Source organism: Chinchilla lanigera, unplaced genomic scaffold, assembly GCF_000276665.1.
Source record: "Chinchilla lanigera isolate Chin_1 unplaced genomic scaffold, ChiLan1.0 scaffold00134, whole genome shotgun sequence".
NCBI lineage: Eukaryota > Metazoa > Chordata > Mammalia > Rodentia > Chinchillidae > Chinchilla > Chinchilla lanigera.
Window position 1 is genome coordinate 2,787,169 of NW_004955535.1, and position 22,650 is coordinate 2,809,818.

General features: G+C 34.0%; 1 protein-coding gene across 1 annotated transcript in view; it reads left to right on the forward strand.

Moving 5' to 3' along the window:
* The window catches only part of Dmd (dystrophin), a 2,013,932-nt gene that overhangs the window by 1,504,085 nt on the left and 487,197 nt on the right, over positions 1-22,650 (forward strand). Inside the window, exon 55 of the mRNA XM_013507710.1 lies at positions 14,454-14,643. Coding sequence (XP_013363164.1) covers positions 14,454-14,643 — 190 coding nt within the window. The remainder of the gene's footprint in view (positions 1-14,453; positions 14,644-22,650) is intronic.

Here is a 22,650-nt window from a genome sequence, read left to right on the forward strand (position 1 = left end):
TGCACATCTAAAGAAATCACCAGCAAAGTAAAAAGAAAACCCACAAACTTGGAAAAAAATTTAGCTGATTGTCCCTCAGACAAAAGCCTTCTATCTAGAATATATAAAGAATTAAAAAATTTCATCCCCTCCAAATTCAAAGACCCAATCCAAAAATGGGCAGCGGAGATGAATACACACTTCTCAAACAAGGAGATACAAATGGCAAATAAATAGATTGTTTAAATTTTTTATGCATCTTTCACTACTATTACTACTACTGTTATATGTTTACTTAATACTAGTATCATATCATTTGAGTGTATGATTCCAGTAACAAATATTCTTTTTGTTCTTACATCAAGATTATACAAATACTTTTATTTTATCACATCATTTTTCCATGAGGATCAAAACGATTACAACTGTACTGTATGTTGTAAGTTTGCAAGAACAACCTGAAAATGCATGCTTAAGGAAAAATATGATTAAGTGGAAGAAATGATTATGTTCACTTTTTCAAGTAAGAAATAAAAAACATGCCTATCGAAGGCACTCAGTTTTCACAGTATATATGCTAAACTGCTTTACCTATAGGTAAATATGTAAATAGAATTCTATATCACAATGACATTTCTGCTTCTAATATCTCAGACTACTCTATACTCTAACAATAATAATTAAACTTTATCTTAGAATCTCATCATATAATGGTGCAAGTATTGTAAATAATAAAGGGAAATGGAAAAAAACCTCCCAGTTTATCAGCAAATCAGTGTTTTCTTAATGACAACTTTTGCTGAAGAACGGAAGTGCCTGAGATTCTAGGAAATGCGGAAGATAGCAATAAACTCAGACCATGTTTTCTGTCATTACAGCAGGGGTGTGGAAGAACTGAGCTCAATTCTAGAATGTTACTTGGTGAGCCAGTGATTGCCTAAGTAATCACCTGTAACATTTTTGAAATTAAATTCAACAATGTGATTTACACCAAGAAGTGAACAGATAGATCAAATTCAGAAGCTCAGTCATTCTGAATGGCATTCATCACTTGTAGATGTAATATCTCATCCTGTGTCAATTAAGCGTTCCAAGGATCTTCAAGGATACTTCAAAGTGAAATGTATTGCAGTTATCCGGTAAACTGGCCGCTTCTCTTACACTGTTTTTGCTGTGGTAAATGTTATTTCTTTGTGCTCACAGAACCCATAGAGAAACATACCAATAATGGAGGATTGGGTTAAGAATACTAATCCCATTCAGTAGCTCACAAATCTAATTTATAGCTATGCTTCCATGAACATTAGTAGGCAAGAGACTAAATTGTTCAGTGATCATATTATGTGCTTTTTAAAGGTGATGTGTCATTATTAATGTTGTCACTAGGATATACCTTGAAATCAACAAAAGCAAATTAGTTGATTAATTATTGAGTCCAAAATGATAATATCTATATAGTATTTTTTATTGTGAAAAATTATACCCACATAAGAATGAGACAAGTGCTTTAAAACTTAGGCCAAATAATCTAAAATAAGTAGTAGTCAATGCAAAGATTTTTAATTCAGCTATGATAGAATTAAGAAAAACACTCCCAGGTAGTATAAGAGAATGTAAAACTCAAAATGTAATTTTTTTATGAAACTCATTTGATTATTTTTCACAAGCTTAACTAAATACACATTAACTTTATGATATTTAGAGTAGTAGACTGTATAGGTTTAATAAAATGTGAGCTTATAACTTTTACTAGATAATATTAAGGAATGTTGGATTGCATCAAGAATATTTTTATTTTCCTAAAAATTAAGAACAACTTCCGAAGATTTCATTATTCTGACAACGAAAAATGTACTTTGTTTTGTAAAGGAGAACAGAGCCTGTAAACATCGCTTCTGGTACTCAGATTGTTGAATAACCCTAAAGAAGACAACAATTAACTCATTGAAAAGCACTAACATTTTATTTTTCTTTAATAAGGCATGCCACATAGATTGGTGGCAGAATTCATCTAGATGCTAGTATATACTGTAGATGAATATTTATGGATTTTAATAATCTTGCCTTCCTTCCTTAAGGAAGTGAAATGTGCAGTGCAATTTGTATCAGGAACCATACTTTAAAAATCTACCCTAAAAAAAAAAAAAATCTACCCTAAATCAAAAATAATTATAACTGAACTCTAAGAAAAAAAACAAATATTTTTGTTTTAGAGATATCCATGAATTGAACATATTCATCTTGTAATGTCTTGAAGGAAATGTTAGGCTTTGGGTGAATATAAGGCTATTTGGGAATAATGAAGATCAAAGAAATATTGTTAGTACCAAGTTTCTTCTCTCATGTCTTATTTCTACCACTTCCTTAACTTTGTCTCGCTCCATAATCCTTTTTATATTCATTTTAGCCTCATGCTATTTCTCCATTATTGTTGACATTCACTTCCCGTGGGCTCTTGGATTTTCTCAGGTCTTATACACCTGTTCTTGCTCGTACATTCCTCCATCCCCAATGGCTAGAACATCCCTTGTATTTCATCGCCCTCCAGAATTGTGTTGCTTTTCCAGTTCTCCTGCTCATTGGTATTTTTCTGTTTTTATAGACTCATTTTTCATTTTGTCTGTGTGTTTCTCTCTTCTGAATTTGTATTACTGCTCACTTACAAGATGGTATGTAAGGGCGTTATTATTTGAGAAAATATTCAGCACAGTTACCAGCTACCAGTGACTACTTTTCCACTGCTCTTTTCTCTATATAAACTGTCTGAATCTGCACACAAAGGTACCATATTTGAGGACATAAAGTGTACACATACCCATGATTATTTTTCCCTAGAAATGGAAGAGAGAATTAATTTTCAATCAGATATGTAATGAGGTAACATTTGTGTCACATGAACACAGTGTTACTACATCCTAATAACTAGGATCTTAGTAATATTCACTTTTCATTTTCAAATTATATCTACTTAACCATTAATTAGAAATTATTTTAAAGACTTTTCCCAAAAAAATGGCTGTTCCTTCTGAAAACTTTCTTTTGGAAAATAATTGAAAATATTCATAGTATGTGTCTATTTCCCCTCATTTCCTGTTTGTCTAAATCTTTGCATATTTTAAAAAATAATAACAAAATATTAGTTTCTCATTCATGTCAAAACAGTTTTGCTGACTTTAGTGAACTTAAAATAGTGACTGGATAAGTTAGAAAGTTGATTTGCTCCTTCCATCACGTTTGTTGCTTTTTCACCACAGCAAAATTGTAAATGTAAACTTACTCCATAGAAGATGAGCTGGGCTGCAATTTCCAGCTAATTGGAAGAAGCAGCCCTGAGTCGAGCACTGTCAGGCTGATTTGAGTCTTAAGATATGATGATGATTATTGTGTCAAATGTAATCAAGAATGTGGGTTCTGTACTGACTAAAGGGCTGGATGTTTTAAATTCAGGTTCATATAGGAAGTAGACCTCCGGTTCACTGATAGTCACAGCTGGCTGTAAAAGAGAGCAATCTTTAAAATGCTACTTCATTCTCCATGGAGCTGTAAGGATCAGAGATTGGATGCACAGGAGGGAAACATCCTTATTCTCTCTAAAAATGTTTTTTATTTATTTTCAGTACGATGTCCTTCATCTTGAACTTTCCCGGTGGTTCTCTATCAGCAACTTGCAAACTTCTCAGACCCAATGCCATCCCTCTTACCTCTGTGTAATACATGTTCTGAAACACCTTCTTTATTATCATAAAACAAAATTAGTTTATAAAATGCCATATAATCAATAATATAGCATATTCATGTACATCATTTTTAAGATGACATAACCTCAATTTTGTAGAGAAATGATGATTTACAATAAAAATAATGTACTTTTTAGTGTGCAGAAACTCAGACACAATCACTCTAGACACAAGTGAAATTTGTAGATGATGATACTATGATTATGATATTAACAGAAGCAAGAGTGACACTGGCGTGTTGTATGTTGACTCCAGTTCCATGAGCAGTATTTGCCATCTGTAGTGTAATTTTCTAAAAGTATTGGCAAAGTTCATGATAACAAAAAGAAAAATTCCTTGGATTTTTCAGAGCAGTTCACTGCACTCCTGTGAATTCAATATCTATTATAACCCTGAGAAAATGTTTTACTGTATATCGGTATGTAAAATTGACTTCCACGTACAGTTACTTATAAATAAGGTTTCCACATATACAATTGTCCAAATCCCAAAGTCCTTCTGATAGTTCTCTTTTAGAACATAAGCTACTTCTTGTTGATAATGTTGTCACTCTCACAAAACTGAATTGAGACCAGTTAAGATAATCTAGCCAAATCTTAAAAATTATGTGATTATCACTGCTGCTATAATTCATTGCTATTCTCTTTATTAAATGCCATGCTTTCTATAAAAGAACAATGTGGTGCCCTTCTTTTTCCTTTCCCCTCCTATACCTGTATTAATTGTTTTCTAATTAGATGTTGGCAAATGCATTTAAAGTCTATATAAAAATCATAAAAAATATTATTCCTATTAATATCACTTATTGTAGCTACCTAAGACTTCTAAAATCCTAAGTGTTACTTATATGTGGGCTATAAGAAAAATATGAACTCATTTCTTGAAAAGTTTAATCAGGTAATTTAATTAGAAAAATGTATATTTGTATGAACCAATAAATAAACCTATATTGTCTATGTGTTCAAGGCACAAATATGTTACATTGAACAATGTTTAGATGGGTAGGTAAGCAAAATGCAGTAGTCTGTTGGCATTTCATCAGGGCCTTTGACAAGGTCTTCTGTTGTATTCTTGTAAATAAGTTGAAGAAATACTAGCTAGATGCAAGGTTATTTGGATACTTTAGAAGCCATTTCATGCTTTTACACAAAGGATGCCAATTAATAGATCAGTGTCAAATAGGGAAGGAAGATCTCTGGCACCACAAGGTTTTGTTCTCAGTTTGGACACACTGGATGATTTTGACAGAACATGAGTAGAGCTAGGAAAAAGATGCCTATCATCTTTATGGGTGATAAAAAGCAGGGAGCATAGGAGTATGTTAGGTGACAGAACCAAATAAGAGCCTGGACAGGATGATTTCTAAGGTTCATCCTATAATTGATGTCTCTGGGCCAGTAACAAATGGACACTCAACCTGGAAATTTGCCAAAAAAACTGGATAATTTTGACCAAAGTTCTTTTTTGTGCTCTCTATTTCTTCAGTATGCCTAAAAAGGTTAAATTAATCTTCTTTGCAGTAGTGCATTTTAAAAACCCAAAAGAAAATGTTTTCATGCCAGAGTGACAGAAATTCAGTCACTGATATTTAAATACAATGTGTTACCCAGTAATATTGTTTACCATGTCCCTTTCACTACTAGTACAAAGCTCAATGAAAGACACAAACTCCAAAGGTTTAATGTCTGTACTTATACAAAGCAAAACACAATTTTAGTCAAAATTGCTCATGCTCAGTTTTTAGACATCTTAGTTATTACTAAAGAGTAGAATGTCGCAGAACCTGGTTTCTGTTACAAAAATTCTCTCCACAAATTATTGTTTTGAATGAAGTAATTTATGCAAAAGCAATATATGGATTTGAAATTCTATACAAATATAAATGTTATGTAATACATTCACATCAAGAAAGAATCTCAAGGTTTTTAAGAACAAGAGATTGTGAAATCGTTTTTAGAAACTGTGCCTGGTTCAGAGTAAGACACTGATTTGAAATGAATTTATTGAATGTCTATTAAATGCTAGGAAGTGTTATGTGGATTTTGCTCCAACGGAATTCATAGTAAGTTGATTATGATGTAGACACTATACTGAATAGTGTGTGTGTAAGTCAAAAACTCCTTGAAATCAGGTGAAGCCTACAGATTCATTCCTTTTGTGTTTTAACTCTGATTGAAAAATAACTTTTCATTTATGACTGTTCTTCATAAATTTTAATTGTTTCTTTTAAAGACCACCAATGCATCTAGGGCTTTTTAAATGTAATTTCCCCATGGTAATTAAAATTAAAAAAGAAACTTTAAATCTTTATTTTGATGCTTTAATTATCTCAAGATATTTGTAATCCCACATCTTGTCTTGTAAATCATATCAGAGCCACTGAAATAGGTATAAAATTAGAAAGGACAGTTCTTTTATAACCTAACCTGAGTTATTTTGGAGAGATTAATTCATTTCTCAATTGATCTTATAAAAATGTATTTATTTTACTATGCAGTTTCCAGTAAAGCAATGTGTAAAGTATTTGATTTTCATTTTAGGAATTTTTCATGTACATTTCCAAAACTACATTGATTTCCACTGTAATCATTAAAATTTACTAAGTTATTATGAGATCACAATTGTATATACTAAACTTCCATTATTTCATAAGAATTAAAACATGTAATAACTGACTATAATGCCCTCTTTTAAAATAAAATTCTTAGCCTACCTTCATTCTGAAATATAGTGTTTATTAATAAGTCTCTTAGATGGCAGCTTAAGAAGATAATCAAAAGAATATTCATTTCTTTTGTCTTTACATATTCCTACAATAATCCTAATTCATATAATCACAAAAACAAAGGACTTTTGAGAATAGTAATATATTCCTGTTCGTCATATTTACCTCACAGAGGGACTGGCAGGTCTATTTTCAGAGGTAACATTTTTGAAAGAGGTACCATCTGGACTGGATGTTTTAGGTCTTGCCATTTGTTTGGGAGACTCAGTCAAGCTTCCTGAAGATAAAGCTTTTCAGCTATAAACTGTTCGGAATAATAGCATCCTGCTCCACTAGCCTCATCTGGCTATTGAAAAGTATCAAAGGACATGACATTTGTGGAAGACCCTGAAATCTTAAAGATACCATTTTAGTGTAGAAGATTATCACAAACATCAGTGAATATAAAAGACTCTTTTTAAAAGAATATTGTTAGCAACAAGGGTGCTGAATAAGAATCTAGGTAATAAGAGTCACAAATGTTTAGACACCATAGTTGAAAGCTCATATCAGAAATTATCAAATTACTATTTCCAAATTTCACTGATTGAACTGTACTGTTTATGCCATCTGTTTATGGTATATTTTTAGCCACTTCTTTCCTTTCAAATGAACGTGCTATGTGTTTGCCTTTTGATCTTAGAAAACTGAATCTGCCTGTCTTGCTGTCTTCTGATTACTGTATATCAGCATCTGACAATTTACAGTTGCATTTTTCTGTAAGTTACTGTGCACGAGGATATATATTTGTTCAATTTATGGGATTTTTCAAGAGATGATCTTGGGCATACCTTTTTGATTTTTTTTTTTTTTGTTTTATTTTTGGTACCCGGAATCAAACTCAAGGTCTTGTGCTTGCCAGGCAAGCGCTGTGCCACTGAGATACATCAATACCACAAGTGATCAAAACCAACTTAAGAGAATTTATTTAGAGCAGAAAGTTTATCCAACTATAAATCCAATCCTAATGTAAATTTGTATGTACCTGGAAGGTGGTGTTAACTGTGTTTTTCTAAAGGTCTTTTGCAGTTATATAAATATCTAAGATAATATTTGGAATCTCTGTAAGGAATCAAATTAAATATGATCAATTACCACATTATGTTTCTGCTTCCTCAAATAGTACCTTTTGGTATTGCAGCATTAGAAAATATAAATTACAGATAAGAATTTAAAGAATATTAATCTCTAACAGTACAAGAGAAAAATATGTGTGTGTTTTATCTCTTCATATTATTGTGTACATTTCTTTCATCAGCCACTTTTTCTCAGTGATTTATGACACAGAAACACTAATCAAATAAATAATGCAAAGAATAGTAGAAAGCACATTTTTACTTTTGTCTCTTAATATTTTATTTTTGGAAAAGTCTCATTAGTTTCAGGAAAGGACATAATTATGGTTGCTTCCTGTATGATCTATTTTGTAAATCTCAATTTTAAAATCATTCCTATGGTTAAAAATGAAGTGGCATATACATTTTATATTCTTTATATGGTTGGTAATGTTTACACACTCTTTGTATCTGAAGGTAAAGCATAGATGATTTTTTTTTACCAAAATGTCTGTATCATCAAAGAGGTTTACACAGGTAGCTTCAAAGCTGTGGTTTGTCTTTGGAGGACTAATCTATTTTCTATGCAAGCGTGTTGCCACTGCACATGTTAAAAAGTCATACTGTGTTGTCTGGGGTGACGAAAAATGGGAATGAGTTTTCTGAGAACTAATCAGCAATACTTTGGGAACATTTAGGTCATGGTTTCCAATTAACTCTGGAGAGTTTGAGTAATTTTGTACTAGACCTCGGGAGAGAAGGGATGAAAACCTCCTTAATGCATATGTCGGTGAACAGCAAAGCAGCAAATTTGCGTTGAAAATGGATTTTTTTTTTTTGAAACACAGACCAGCTAGATCTTTTCTGCTATAGTTGTGATAATATAATATCTCTCTGTCTGTATGTATAGATATTTGTGTGTTTCAATGACCCTACTTATGGCAAAGTGACAAAAACATAAACCTGAGCTCTAAAATGAAGGCCAGAATTCAGTGGCACAACCTTCCTTGCAGTTTTCTGTCTTTCGTTATGATGAACATATCAAAAAGGATAGAACACTGATATCTGTCTTATGACTTAGAAAAACTTTTTTTCTAGGGCACAAGACTTGGGCTGTTATCCCAGCTCTGTCACTTACTTGTATGTCATCTTGGAAAAGTCATTCCAGTTCTCTCAGAATCAATCTGTCCAAGAGCGGAATGAAAATAGTGATAGACTGCATTGTTCAACGAAGGGTTTCTTATTTTTATGAAAGTAAATGCAATTAGGCAAATTCTATTGGCCATCCTTTGCTATACTTTGAGATATACACCAGCTAGATGATTTCCACTTCCCATGATAGGAATAGACAAATATATTTAAGATACATTTACCACTTGTTAGGCAAATTGAGATAGAAGTTCACCAATGCAGTGTGATATATATTACATTTGAGCTACTTGGAAGGAATGAGGCTGGTTCATAGCTCTGATCCATTGTGGCTACAGTCAAATTTTTACCTGTCTCTCAACACACTTGAATATATTTAGTAGCAAAGTCCACATCATAGTGAATTCTGTATCAGTATCATCAAGTATAGATCCTGGGAGGTATTCATTTATTAATGAGATATTCATAAATGTGTGGAAATATGAATGAGGGTCTGATTTAAAGATAATCTGCTTAGAGGCTAAAGGTACCAGAAGTGGATGAAATATCTAACTGAAAATATATAAAGAAAGAGAGAAGCAAAGTATAGGAAATAAAATTCTTGAAAACACAATAAGATTATTTTAAAAAAAATAAAAATGCAATGTGTTTACTAGAAAACTAGTAGGGAAACAGAATTCTTGAGAATTTGAATTTAGGTTAATTTCAGTTTTATGAGTAATGTTTGGCATTATAAGAAACTTTCTGGCCTGAAGTTCATGTATTGGTAAGGTGTTCATTCTATCTGACTTAAATCTGACAAACAAAAAAAGAAACAAAATCAAAATCTTAAGGCTTTACCTAAACATAGTGGTGGAAATGGAAATAAACTAGAAGACTGCTTTACTTGGTACTTCCTGACATTACCAGGCAAAGATGGAAATGGTTTTTAGTGGAAGATTGACTACTACAATTTTCGCTAATTGGTCAGACTTACAGCAACACCTGTGCAAAATAACCTTCCATATCAGATTGAGCCCCTTTTATGCTAAAAATACTCAATGAATTTGTTTGATCACACACACACACACACACACACACACACACACACACACTCCTGCAATATAATGCATTGTTAAAATATTTTCACTCATATATCTGATAATGGAATGATTAAGTTCTTTAGCCTTAACTCGGAAAGTAACAGATTTCCATTCTGTTCGGTTGGCCAATAAGAAATTGGTGATTTTGACTAAATAGTAAATCTAGTATTAGAAATGTATTCAGAGATGCTGTTATAGTTTAGATCTAGAATGTCCTCCCAAAGCTTCCTATATTCAGAGGTAGGGCTTTTTAAGGAACTGAGTCATGGGATTGCTATACTCAGCAGTAGATTGATCCATTAATGAGTTCATAGCTAAATGTGCTATTAGGTGGTAGGACCTGTTTGAGAGAGGGGAATCACTGGGGGTGTGCCTTTGGAGAGTGTGTCTCTCTCCCTGGCTCCTCCCTTCTCTCTCTGCTTTCTGGCTGCCATGAGGTGAGCAGCTTTCCTGCACCATGCCCATCCATCATGATATTTCCACTTTGGAGTCATTCAACCATGAACTGAATCCCCTGAACCATGGCCCACATTAAACCCTTCCTCCATTTAAATTGTGGATGTGGGGTACTTTTTTTCCAGTAACGGGAAAGCTGACAAATGACAAGTCAGAGTATACTTATCTTGTTGTCTTATTGATAACTGGTTTATAAAAATAAAGTGGAGATCCAAAGATATGCTTTCTGCCCCCTTCTTTTGGAGTTGTCCCTGGATGACCACCATCTTGGCATGATAGAGAGCTGTGCTAACGTTTATACCTCTAGCACTTTGCTCCTTCAGTGCATTTTTGCTTCTAACTGGTGATGTAAATTTCCATTATCTACAGATCTCCTTAAAGACCACCAGAAGTGCAGCAATCTCTAAGGCACAATTGCTGAGTCTAAGAATCCTCCATCCTGTCCCCCTTGGGGATCACACTCTGTGCAAATAGTTGTATATTTCTCCCTATGCATTCCTTAGGTAAATATTTTTTAAAAATTCTTACTTAGCTTCACACTTCAGCAGGTCAGATTCCCCTAAAAGCAGATTCTGAGAAAGCAATTAATGTCCAGAAGTTTTACTGAAGAGTGTTCTCAGGCTAAACATCTGTGAGGAGAGGAAAGAAAAGAAAGCAGTATATGGCAAAAGGAGAAGCTAGGGTACCCAGCACATGTTACTACAGCAACTGGCCCACCCTCCCCTACCCACAAGGAGTTGGAGAAGCCCTTCAGGACTGTCCTAGTTGGAGCAGGGGAGCCAGACTTTTATCACCCACACATTAGACATTGACCACTCAATGGGTGCAGCCTGCCTCAGCAACAAAGGGACTAGGCAGCTCTTTAGCTGTTCTGAAATAGGGCTGGCAGCTGAAGACAGTCAGCCAGCAGTGAGGGCATGAAGTAATTCAGTTCTGAAGAGAGATCTGGGCAGCTCAGCTTAGCATCCTTTCAAAGTTTGATTCCCAGCAGCAGTGATTCTCAAATGTTACCATATGTTAGAAATACCTGCAAGGTTTGTTGGAACAGCTTGCTGGACTCCACCCACAGTTTCTGATTCGGTAGGTTGAGCCTGCACCCCAAGAAACTGCATTTCTAGTAGCTCTCAAAAGAGTCTGGTACTATTGATCTATATACTATACTTTGAGATCCACTGTTCCCCATTGCCTTTATTTATATACTGAGAACGGTACAGAGTGCCCTTATGGATTAAATGAAAACCTTTTAAAATCACCATACCACTCCTTACTCCACCATGTTCTCAGCTTCTTTGTGTATTATAAAGCTGGAAATGCTGATGACTAAGCTCTGTTATTTAAAAACTACTTGAACAGTACAGTATTCTATTTCTAAAGTATTATTGCTATTGCTAATATGTGGCCATTGTTACTTTTAAAATCCAACCAAATTTTCTCCAGTGTCTATAGTTAGATAACCTGGACAAATGAATTTTTAAAAAATAATGGTCACAATTGTTTTATTCTAAGACAGTCTTTTATTTTATAGTTATTCTCATTTTTATAATTTTATTTTTCGTGTAAGCTGCTCAAAGCCATATGGTTGAGGAAAATTAAAAACTATGGGCTATATTTAGAGCTATTTTGAAAGCACAGATATGGAAATTAAGAACTCTTGAATCATTTCTAGTCTAGACTTGGAACAGTTATAATTTAGGAATTCAGAGTACATGTATTGAACCCAGGAGAAAGTTTGTAGTCTTTAAAACCCCCACACACTTCAGAAACAATAGTCTCACCTATGATCAAAGATGATTGTAAAAGAGCTCATTTGAAGGGATTTTCTGCTGTTACTGCCATTGGATTTTTCTAAAGTCTTTCCTAAATTAGAAAATATTCAGCCTGATGTTGTCAATATTTCACACCACAAGGGTATCATTTAGGAAAATAGTGCCTTACTGTCCTAAAAGAGTTACGCTTCTTCCCTAAGGGTGTAATTTACAAGGCAGTAGACTCACTGGTAAGATTTGACTGGAAATCTCATTGGCTGGGTAGAACCCTTTTGTTTTATTTATGTGTATTGTGCTTTGCAAATAACTCTTAAAAATTATTTACTAGTTACTTTCTCTGGAAGCAGAGGGTAAGCGGTGTTTCTAGATTAAGGACAGAGGAGCTAAGATGCATCAAGCCCCGCTCATCGTGAAGATAATAAAATTCATACTATCTGATTCTCTGTTTCACTGACATGGGGCAGTTTCATATTATCCTTTTATTTTGTTTGAAATTGGAATGTGTTAGAAAATACGTCAGTGTCTAAACTTGCTGTCTTCTGCAATATGACAGCTTACTTCTATCCCACCGTTTTGGCTAGAGATAGAGTAAGTCTTGGTGAAAACTGGATGAAATTGCCTGTCTGACAGAGCAGGAATGGTCAGTCAGCAGCAGTTACATGGGGTTCCACCTTTATGTCCCATGTTCAGTTGTAACATTTTCTCAGAGCTATGACAGTGGTTTCAAATCTTAAAATCCTATTAGATGGTGATTTTGATATTCCTCCTTGTATTGACAGCTTGCCTGCTAGATAAATAGTCAGCAGTCCGAGTTATCCCTCAAGCCCTATGAGGTTTAACTTCTTTGCCCAACCAGAGCACCACGCTGTCTTTCAGCTATGTGATATTGTTTATTTAAGAGTTGATAAATATCTTAGTGCAATGCCTACTTTTTTCCAATAGCTGCATCCTCATAAACCTATCGTACTCTCCACCAGTTAATGCAGGCAGAAGATTTTTATCCAGAATGAGTGCTGCAACTACACTGTGGAAGACTGCGTGCTCAGCAAAAACCTCACCCATGATGAATAAACAGCTCTTCCGGGGGCTTTGCTGCCGCTGGCTCGGCAGGAGTTGTTTATTGCCTGGTTTGCACATCCCATGATAAAGTTGCTGCTGAAATAAATTGCAGTTTTGCATAATTATTGACAATCACATCTTAACAAGCAGTGTGTATCATCTTTAAGTGTTCAATTTTTTAAAATCCATTTTTAGCTTATGTTTAATCCCAGAAAGTGTTTGTGTAGTAGTAGAAGGCAAATAAGACATTTAAATAGAGTACTAATTTCCTCATCGCAGAAAAAATTTACCTGAATCTTTTTAGATGGGACTGTTACTGCCTAAGGCAATTTTCCTTCCTGAGCTATTGTTATATAGATGTTTGCTGAAGGTATATGTGTACATCCACAAGACATGAATTTATCTGTATTTATATATATATATACTGTATTTATATATAGAATATATATTTATAACCAGAAAATAGGATTTTTTAAAGATTTTCATGTCATTGCTGAATTTGTTTTATCCTTTTAAAAGAGTTTTGAGAAACTATAATATTTGAATGACTGTAAGATGCAAGGAGCTCAACTTTACCTGTTTTTATATTTGATTTCCATCACAGCAATAGCTCCTGCAGATGAGGAAATGAGAAATCAGAGAGGTTTGTAACTCACCATGTAACATAACTGGTAAGGGACGGTAGGAATTGAACCCCAGCTCTATTTTTTCCATAACACATAACATTTTTCTTTTGGATAATATCCTCAGCTGCATGACTGTCAGGTATTAAAATATGAACCGAACTCAAAAGTTATAACATCAAGCAAAATGATATTGTATACAGTGGTTTCTATCAAATGTTATTTTTCTTATTGTTAGTCATTTTTTTTCTTTGCCCTCCAATTCCTTCCATTTTATCCATCCAGTATTCACCTTCTGACTATCAATTTGTAGCTTCTTGACTTTTCTCCTTGCTTGTCTAATCCTGGCTTCCTTCCTGAGGGTGACATCAAAGATAGGCCTGGGTAACTGATAAATATTAGATTCAACTTTTGCAGCATATTAAAATAAGTTATCAGAACTGACCAGAACCAGCTACAAAATTTTAGAAAGATATTTTTCAATTTCTGTATATGAGTCTAATGTCTAAAGTTCAGCAAACATCTGAAGTTTCATGTTTGTGTGATATCATTTGTGTGGAAAGGATTTATAGAAACCTTTGCTTATCATTCATCGTTAATATTCTTGCATCCCTTCATAGAAGCCTTTGAGTTCAGTAGAAATGAAAGCAAACAGTACAATATTATAGTTGCTGTTTAAAAGAAGAGCTGTAGCAATAACTCATCTTTGCTTTTTTTGGGTAGTTCACTAGGTGAACCATTCTGATATTTGAGGATTGCATCTTACTATTTGTTCCTTTGCAGAGTGAATGAGCGAGAGGCTGCTCTGGAAGAAACTCATAGATTACTGAAACAGTTCCCTCTGGACCTGGAGAAGTTTCTGGCCTGGCTTACAGAAGCTGAAACAACCGCCAATGTCCTACAGGATGCTACCCATAAGGAGCGGCTGCTAGAAGATTCCAAGGGAGTCAGAGAGCTGATGAAACAGTGGCAAGTAAGTCAAGCGTTACACTTCAGCACTCTTGCGAATCCAATTGAAAAATTCTCAGCTTTTGTACTTGTAATTGATAAGGTGGGAACAAAATAACCTAGTCATTTTACACAGTCTGATATATTTCAGCACTTGTACAAGGAGGAGAGAGGCAGAGGGAAGAGGAAGATTTGTTTGTGATCGCATGAACTACATTGATCATCTGAAAAGTACATATTTTTGAACCACATACACACCAAAAAAAACCACTTGCATATAAAATCAGAGCTTTGGTCAAGCAGAAACTTGATTCACACCAAGAAATAAGTTAGAGACTGGTTTATTAAATTGAAAAGGTTGCCACTGTGAGTGTTTACTTAATATTTTACAGGGAAAGCATTTGTATGAATTGTCTGTTTTATTTAGCGTTGCTAACTGAATCAGTTTCTCTTCATTACTTTCAAATACGTTTTGAAATGTTAATCTGGCATTTTGTAGTTTTCCTCCAAACACGATCTGTGAAAATAAAAAATGAGATGGCTAAATTTGTCATAGTTAATGATCATACAATTTCCAGACAGTTGTTTTTCCTAGAAACAAAATTTATTGCTATAAAGTTCCATAAGCATAAACAGTGAAAACAGAACTTTAGGATAGTTTTGTTTCAATGAAGTCTTGGTGAAAATCGTATTCTGCAGTTAAAAGAGACTCCTAAAGCTTATGTCTCAATAACTGATATAATTTTCCTGAGTTATTATGGGGTTTTGTCATGTGTAGTTAATTTTTTGATGTGATCGAACTTTACTAGCATGGCAAATACAATTCGGCATGTTAGAATAATATGAATTTTTGAATTAATGTTATTCTGTTCACATTTGTAAATTATAATGAAAAAAGTCATAGTGTATCCCAGGTTGAAAAATAATTCCAAAATCAAATTGCAGCATGCAAAGTTTCTTTCTCTCCCTTTCTTGTTGTTTTCCTCTACCTTTTGTTTGGTTTTGATGTATTTCATGCACTTTGTTGTTCTCCTGCATAGAGTAGGTGACAGTGGCAATTTATAGGGTGTTCTTGTTTTATAAGACTGTTGTGACCCTACTTGCTCCTCCACAATGTGAGTTAATGTTAAATTTGTTTGATCCTTCAGAATTAATTTGTGTAGAACAATACCTGATTTAATCTTTACAGATATCTCCCATAGTGGCTTATGCTAGTATGTAAAAGCAATGCAAATCCAGATTATTTTTTGTTGTTCACTCTTAGATGAACAGACAATGTACTAATGTAACACTGGCTTATATTACTTCATAAATATAATTTTATTTCATCTTATAAATGTTCATGCAACCATCCTAGAATTCTAATAAATACATAGGTCTACATTTTCACCATAGCTATGGTCAATAAATAATGTAACTTTGGTCGAGTAGATTTTTTAGCAGATTACTTTGAAAATAAGTGATAACATGATTACTAAAAATAATTTGATGTCAGGAGCTTCAGAAAATTTCTCTTAAAATAGTGAATATGTGGTTGAGGGCAAAGATGTATCTATTATATCATACATTTTATATTTATACCTACAGTAGTATACAATGAAAATCCATATATAAACTATTCATCCTGGAAGACAAACTGCAAGATTCTGACTCATTAAAGGAAAAATTCACCATGTTCCTATCTATATTTACTGTGGATGAATGGAGAACAAGCTACATTTTATGTTTAGATATCTCATCTTTCTTTGCAAAACAGTTGCAAATTGTTCTAAAAAATGTTTTAGCTTATGCTATAGTACTAAAATAAGTATGTATATATTTTTTATTTCTTAACCAAACCAGAATTTATTTTTTGCTCACATAAAGTGCATTGTTGAACAGGCCACCTTTTTCCATTTTTAAGCTATGCTGCAGGTTACACATAATCTTCATGCTACCTAAGAGAGAAAAGAAGAGTTTAGAAATAAGGCAGGGCCTTTGTACACTCAGCCTCAGAGTGATTAGCTGTATTTATTCTTAAAAGCCTTGTAAAACTCCCTGAAAGCTCCTCAAAACCTTGATACATCATTTTCTTCTTAACTACAGTAAGATTAACTGAGATTCCAAAATTATGTTTAAACAGAGACAATTTTCCCTTCTCTCTCAGCTGATAATGTGTTTTCTATGCATTCTAGTTGCCTAAGGTTTAAATTTTATGGATAGGAATGACATTTATAGCCAATTCTGAATTTTTAATGATATGGCTGAATAATGTGTTTTGATGAAAGGTTTGGCGATGTCATGGTAAAAATTGTAAACTACTGAAAGTATTGATTATCGTTTATGCCACATTTCAGCTGATAGAATTGAGTGAAGAAGCTGGGGTCTATAAGCCACAAATGGAAATGCCAATCTTGAAAGTAAATAAAGCAACATACCTTAGAATATTATATGCAATTTCAGTGTTTTAATTTCAACTAAATGAAAGTGTTTGAGTTTTTCCCCCTCTTAGTATGAATTTTTATCTTGAACAAAAGAAATTTCTTTAATACATTTGAATGAAATAAATGTCATGGTATGCCATTTTGCTTCATTAGAAGAAGCTGATAAAATGCATTCATTGATTCATGCTATATAGCAAGCATAGTTCTTATATAAAAAAAAAATAAGAAAGAAAATTTGGTGTGGTGGTGTGCACCTGTACTCCCAGCTACCTGGGAGGCTGTGGGAGGAGCATTGCTTCAGCCCAGGAGTTTGAGACTCCATAAAAAAAAAAAGAAAAGAAAAGAAAAAAAAAGAAAGGAAAGGAAAAGAAGAAGAATGAAAAGAAAAGATCAGAACAGAGAAGAACAGAACCTGCAAGAAATACCAAATGCTTGGCCAAAGAAAGAGCTGTCCCAGTAGATTTCAATATATTTCATTGTATTTGTCTACCCCAAACAATGGAGTTTTACTTTATATAAATGCTACAGAATGGAAAGACAGGGCTGATACCATTACAAAATGTGTTTTCCCTCTGTAACTGTCAATCAGTTGTTCTATATATAGGAACTTTGGCTCTTGCTAGACTACATAACTCTCACTTTTGTTTATCAACCGCTTCACTGGATATTTAATCTTCCCAGAAGTAATTATAATTCATGGGCTCTATAAGCATATATAAATTATGAAGCATATTAAACACTTTAGAATTTTCTTGTATATTAGACAGAAATATTATTAACTTTCCTTATTAAAGTCAAGGAAGGGGGGCTGGGGATTTAGCTCAGTGGCAAAAGCGCCTGCCTGGCAAGCGCAAGGTCATGAGTTCGGTTCCCAGTACCGGAGAAAAAAACAAACAAACAAAAAAACCTAACAATAAAGTCAAGGAAGGGGCCGGGGCTATAGCTCAGCAGCACAAGTGCCTCCCTCGCAAGCGCAGGGTCCTGAGTTTGATTCCCGGTACCAAAAACAACAACAACATCAAAATAAAATAAAATAAAATCAAGGAAGGATATTATAGTTGTCGTTGTACTTCAAGATGAAGATATTCTTGTTATACATATTGTTACTACTGATAATCTAACTAGAATTTGTAAACCAATGTATTTTTACAGAACACCATATAGAGCCTGAGTGGTTAAAGTTTGGGAATTTTTAATTGTAAATTTATCCTTAAATTGAAGGACCATATTTATAATTAAACCAGATTCCTTTCCCATCCACAACATTTCTTCGTGAATCAGAGTTGAGAAAAATGCCCAAGGTTCAAAGGCTAACATAAAACCCTGAGTAACTAACTACAAATATAATGACTCTACATCTTTGTGAATATTTCACAAAAGTTTCACAACTGTTGACAGGTTCTCCAAGTACCTTAGAGAGGTCATTGTAGTACTAGCATGCAAAGAAGGTACGTGGGTATGGGTATGTGGTGGGGAGAGATGGTCATAAATGGTGTAATTAAAATCTTTTTCTCAGCAAGAACTACGGAGCAATTAAAAGTGGAGATTCCTCTATCTGTGACCTAGGTGATATCTTGGGCTGTGTCTTTCAACTCACTGTCTTCACTAATGTCATATATTTTGTCTTTGTCCTCTCAAACCCACATGGTAGAAATTCACTTCTATTAATAAAGCATTCTCATAGAGACAAGTTTGGTAAGCTTTGAATTGTACATCTGACTATACTTGTACATTAAGATATCTGTGATTTCTAATACATTATTAAATTTTGCAAAATAGTTTCTTCAGTGTTTCTCAAAAAAAGCAACTCTTGTTGCAGTGGTTAATTCCAAAAGAACAGGAAAGAATGCAATCTTAGTAACACAATTAGTACCTTGAATACATAAGAGTATCATACTTCTTGAGATGTCTGAGAATATAGATAATCTATGGATCCCTAATTCTAAGGAAAGGAAAACTTCACTGTATTCTTTTCTGTTGCTTTAATGTGGATTGACAATACATTAAACCTAGTGATAAAAGCTGTGCAGAAGGGAGATTTTCTTTTGAGGGGTGGATTCACTTTCACGCAACAGGGTCACAATTCCTAGCACACATGGCTTAAAGGAAGAGAGGTTTATTTTGACTCGTGGTTTCAGAGGATCTATTCCATGGCCTAGGGCAGAAACATCATCGTGGAAGGGCCTGGTGGAGCAAGTGGAGTACCGTGTACATGGTGGCCAGGAATTAGAGCAGGAAACTAGGCCCAGAGAAGGAGCAAGGGACCAAATATAGTACCCAAAGTAACCTGCGAGACATACACAGACTCACCTAGACATGTGCTTTACTAATCTCCTGGATGACTCCCAAGCCAATCAATTTGGCCAACCTCCTTAACCATTACACGCAGGCAAAAGGACTTCTTAAAAAGAAATTTATTTTTCAAAGTTCTAGAGACTGGTAGTCTATGTCAAGTGCACCAACACAGTTAGGTATTGGCAAGGGCTCTCTTCTAAACTTGCAGATGGCTGCCTTCTTTCTGTGTCCTCTCAGGATAGAGAGAGCAAGCTCTAGAGACTTCCTCCTCTTGTCTGGGGACTAATATCATCATGAGGGCCCCAAGAGAAGCACTTTACAGGCACACCTCAGGCACAGTTCAGGGGTGTTTAATCAATTTGATGACTTGACCTAACTATTAAAATATGCTGTCTTCCATGTTATTCAAAATGACACTGCTGCAGAACTCCTCTGAATGGTTAGCTATGGAAAAAGGCAAAGAGCTACCATAGCTTTGGTATAAAAACTCATACAATGAAAAAAAGGAAGAGTATTTAAGTAATGTATCCACCCTGAAAAACTCTTTTCAATAATGACTGTCAGAGCTAAGTATGAGGGCCCATGCTTGCAATCCCTGAACTCTGGGCAGTTGAGGCAGGAGGATCACAACTTGAGTCCAACCTTGGCAATTTAGCAACTGGTAAAGACCCAGTCTCAGAATCAAAAAAAGAGCTTGGACTTAGCCTAGTTTGAAGGCCATGGGTTGAATCCCCAGAACTACAAAAAAAAAAAAAAGAAAAGAAAAAAAAAACCCTGACAATTATTTTCTTATCTCACGTGAACACACAATTTTGTTTTTCTGTTTTATTCTCATATAAATATGACTACAAAATGCCATTCACAATACTAATAACTGCAATGCTCAAGAGCAGATTCTAGAGCCTCACAACTGTCTTTTACTATATATTCTATTATGTTGAGTTAGATACTGACATTCCCATAGATTTCAGGAAGAAACTAAAAGGAAATGGAGAAAATAATTTAAAGTTTAGAAAAAGGAGTCAATGGGACAAATGTTAAGCGCTGGTGATTTATGTCTTATGGAAAGACTAAATATGTAAAAATCAATTTTCCTTTTGTCCAATGATAAGTAAAACAGTTATCTCAATTTAATGCAAAATGAGTTTTATCACTTGATTATAAGGGTTTTAACATTCTGGACCATGGTACCATTTTCTTGTTAACATAGAAAAACTTTAGTTGATTATATTGAAACCTTCAGAACATACTTTTCTGGATATTGCCATTACATTAGGCAGTTATCTGGAATAATAGGAGGGTAGCACTAAATTGAATAACTTTGTAATTCCACCATTGGATTCTGTAGTTTTATATCTACAAACCAGTAGAAAAGCCCATGGAGGTAAGAAGAAATTATACATACTGAAATGTCAATTTTGATAGCCCCTAAAAACCATTGTATTTTATTCCTCACAGATTTTGTGAGGATCTTATAAGATAATAAATATAAAAGCACTTTGAAAAAGCTGTCTTCCATTGAAACGTCTTTATTAATACTATGAATTGCCACTAGACAAGAGTCAAACTGAGGCTGTAAAGCTAATACTGCACTCTTAAAAATCAGTGGATCAAAGTAATATTAATTAGTAACTACATTTGTCATTTTGTATAATTGGCCCAGTATTTTTACTTTCATGTTCTACTTTCATTTTCACTGAAAACCTGTGATGTTGTGTCATTATTATTTCCAATTTCAGTTGAAGAAGGTAAAATTAGAGAGGTTAATTCATCTTTTGTTACTTCTTTAAAAGTCATCTAGTTTGAGTTTTACTACTTCAAATTAGGAGGGCAATTATGCAAAATATAAACCTATCATAATAAATATTTACTTTTCTTGGATAAAAGCACAACATATTTATGCAATGATTATAATAAATAATAATAATTAACCTCTTTAATACTCGCTATTAACCAGTCAGTATGCTACGTGCTTTGTATGTTTGATATAATGTCCTCTACCCTGTTACAGATGAAAAAACTGAATTTGACAGATTGGGTAATTTCTGCTAAAATCACACAACTATATATAGGAGAGTCAGTATTTAGACTTAAGTTTGACCTTCTGAACTTCTATTAATCCTGCTGTCCTATCCATTACTTTCCACTGACTCAGCATTCCAAACAAAGATGAAGATTACCAAAAGCAAATTTCAAACCATTCACCAATAGGAGTGCATTAGTTTGTGGAAATATTTCAGCTTCCTAAACACCCATCTTTCTTTTACATGTTTCAGTGTAATTCTTCCCATATTTTTATTAGTGTCTATTAGTTATACAGACTAATGGGTTTCATTTTGGCAGAGTTGTACATACATGTATCATACTTTAGTCACTTCCCTCCATCACCCAACCACCCCTAGTTGCACATGATTTTTTTGATGGGGGAATTCAATGTGTGTAATTTATTTTGATTATATTCATGCCTCCTATTTTCCATAGCTAATCTTCTCTCCATTCCTCTTCTTCTCCTCCTCTTTTCTAATAATAGTCTCCCTTGCACTTTCTTGTCTTTTTTTTTTAAGATTCCACCTATTAGGAAGCCCATGAAATATTTGTCTCTCTCAGTCAGGCTTATTTTACTACACATGATCTTCAGATCTGTCCATCTTCATGCAAATAACAAAATTTTGTTCTTGTATGGCTGAGTAATACCTTACTGTGTGCATATATACATTTTCTTTATCCATTCATCTGCTGGTGGATACTAAACTGGTTCCATACTTCAGCTATTGTGTCTTGTGCCACAATAAACATGGATATGCAGGTATCTCTGTGGAATGCTGATTTTAATTCTTTTGGGTATATATGAAGGAGTAGTATAGTTGGATCAAATGGTAGTTCTATATTTAGTTTTTTTTTTTAAAGAACCTCTATATTGATTTCTATACTGGGTGTAGTAATTTACATTTCCCTAATTTCTGCATCTACCTCACAACTGAAATACTTCTCGATAAAAATCTCCATAACTAGCAAATGCTAATGTTCTCATTGCATCCTCATTACCCTACAAAACTGTGCTTATTGTGTTATTGTTAACCAGTGTAGTCTCCTGAGAAGCTTATCACTGTTTTTACCCACCAGGATGTTATACGGCACTAAATATCTCCTTACCTCTCTACTTATTCCTTCCTCTCACATGCCCCCAGGATCTATTCTAGGTTATTTTTCCTGTTTTCATTAATCTCAATATCTTCATTCAATACTTAATCAGTCATTCCTAAGTGTTGTTTATGTGCTAGGTATTTTACTAAAAATAGTTTTCTGTCCATTTC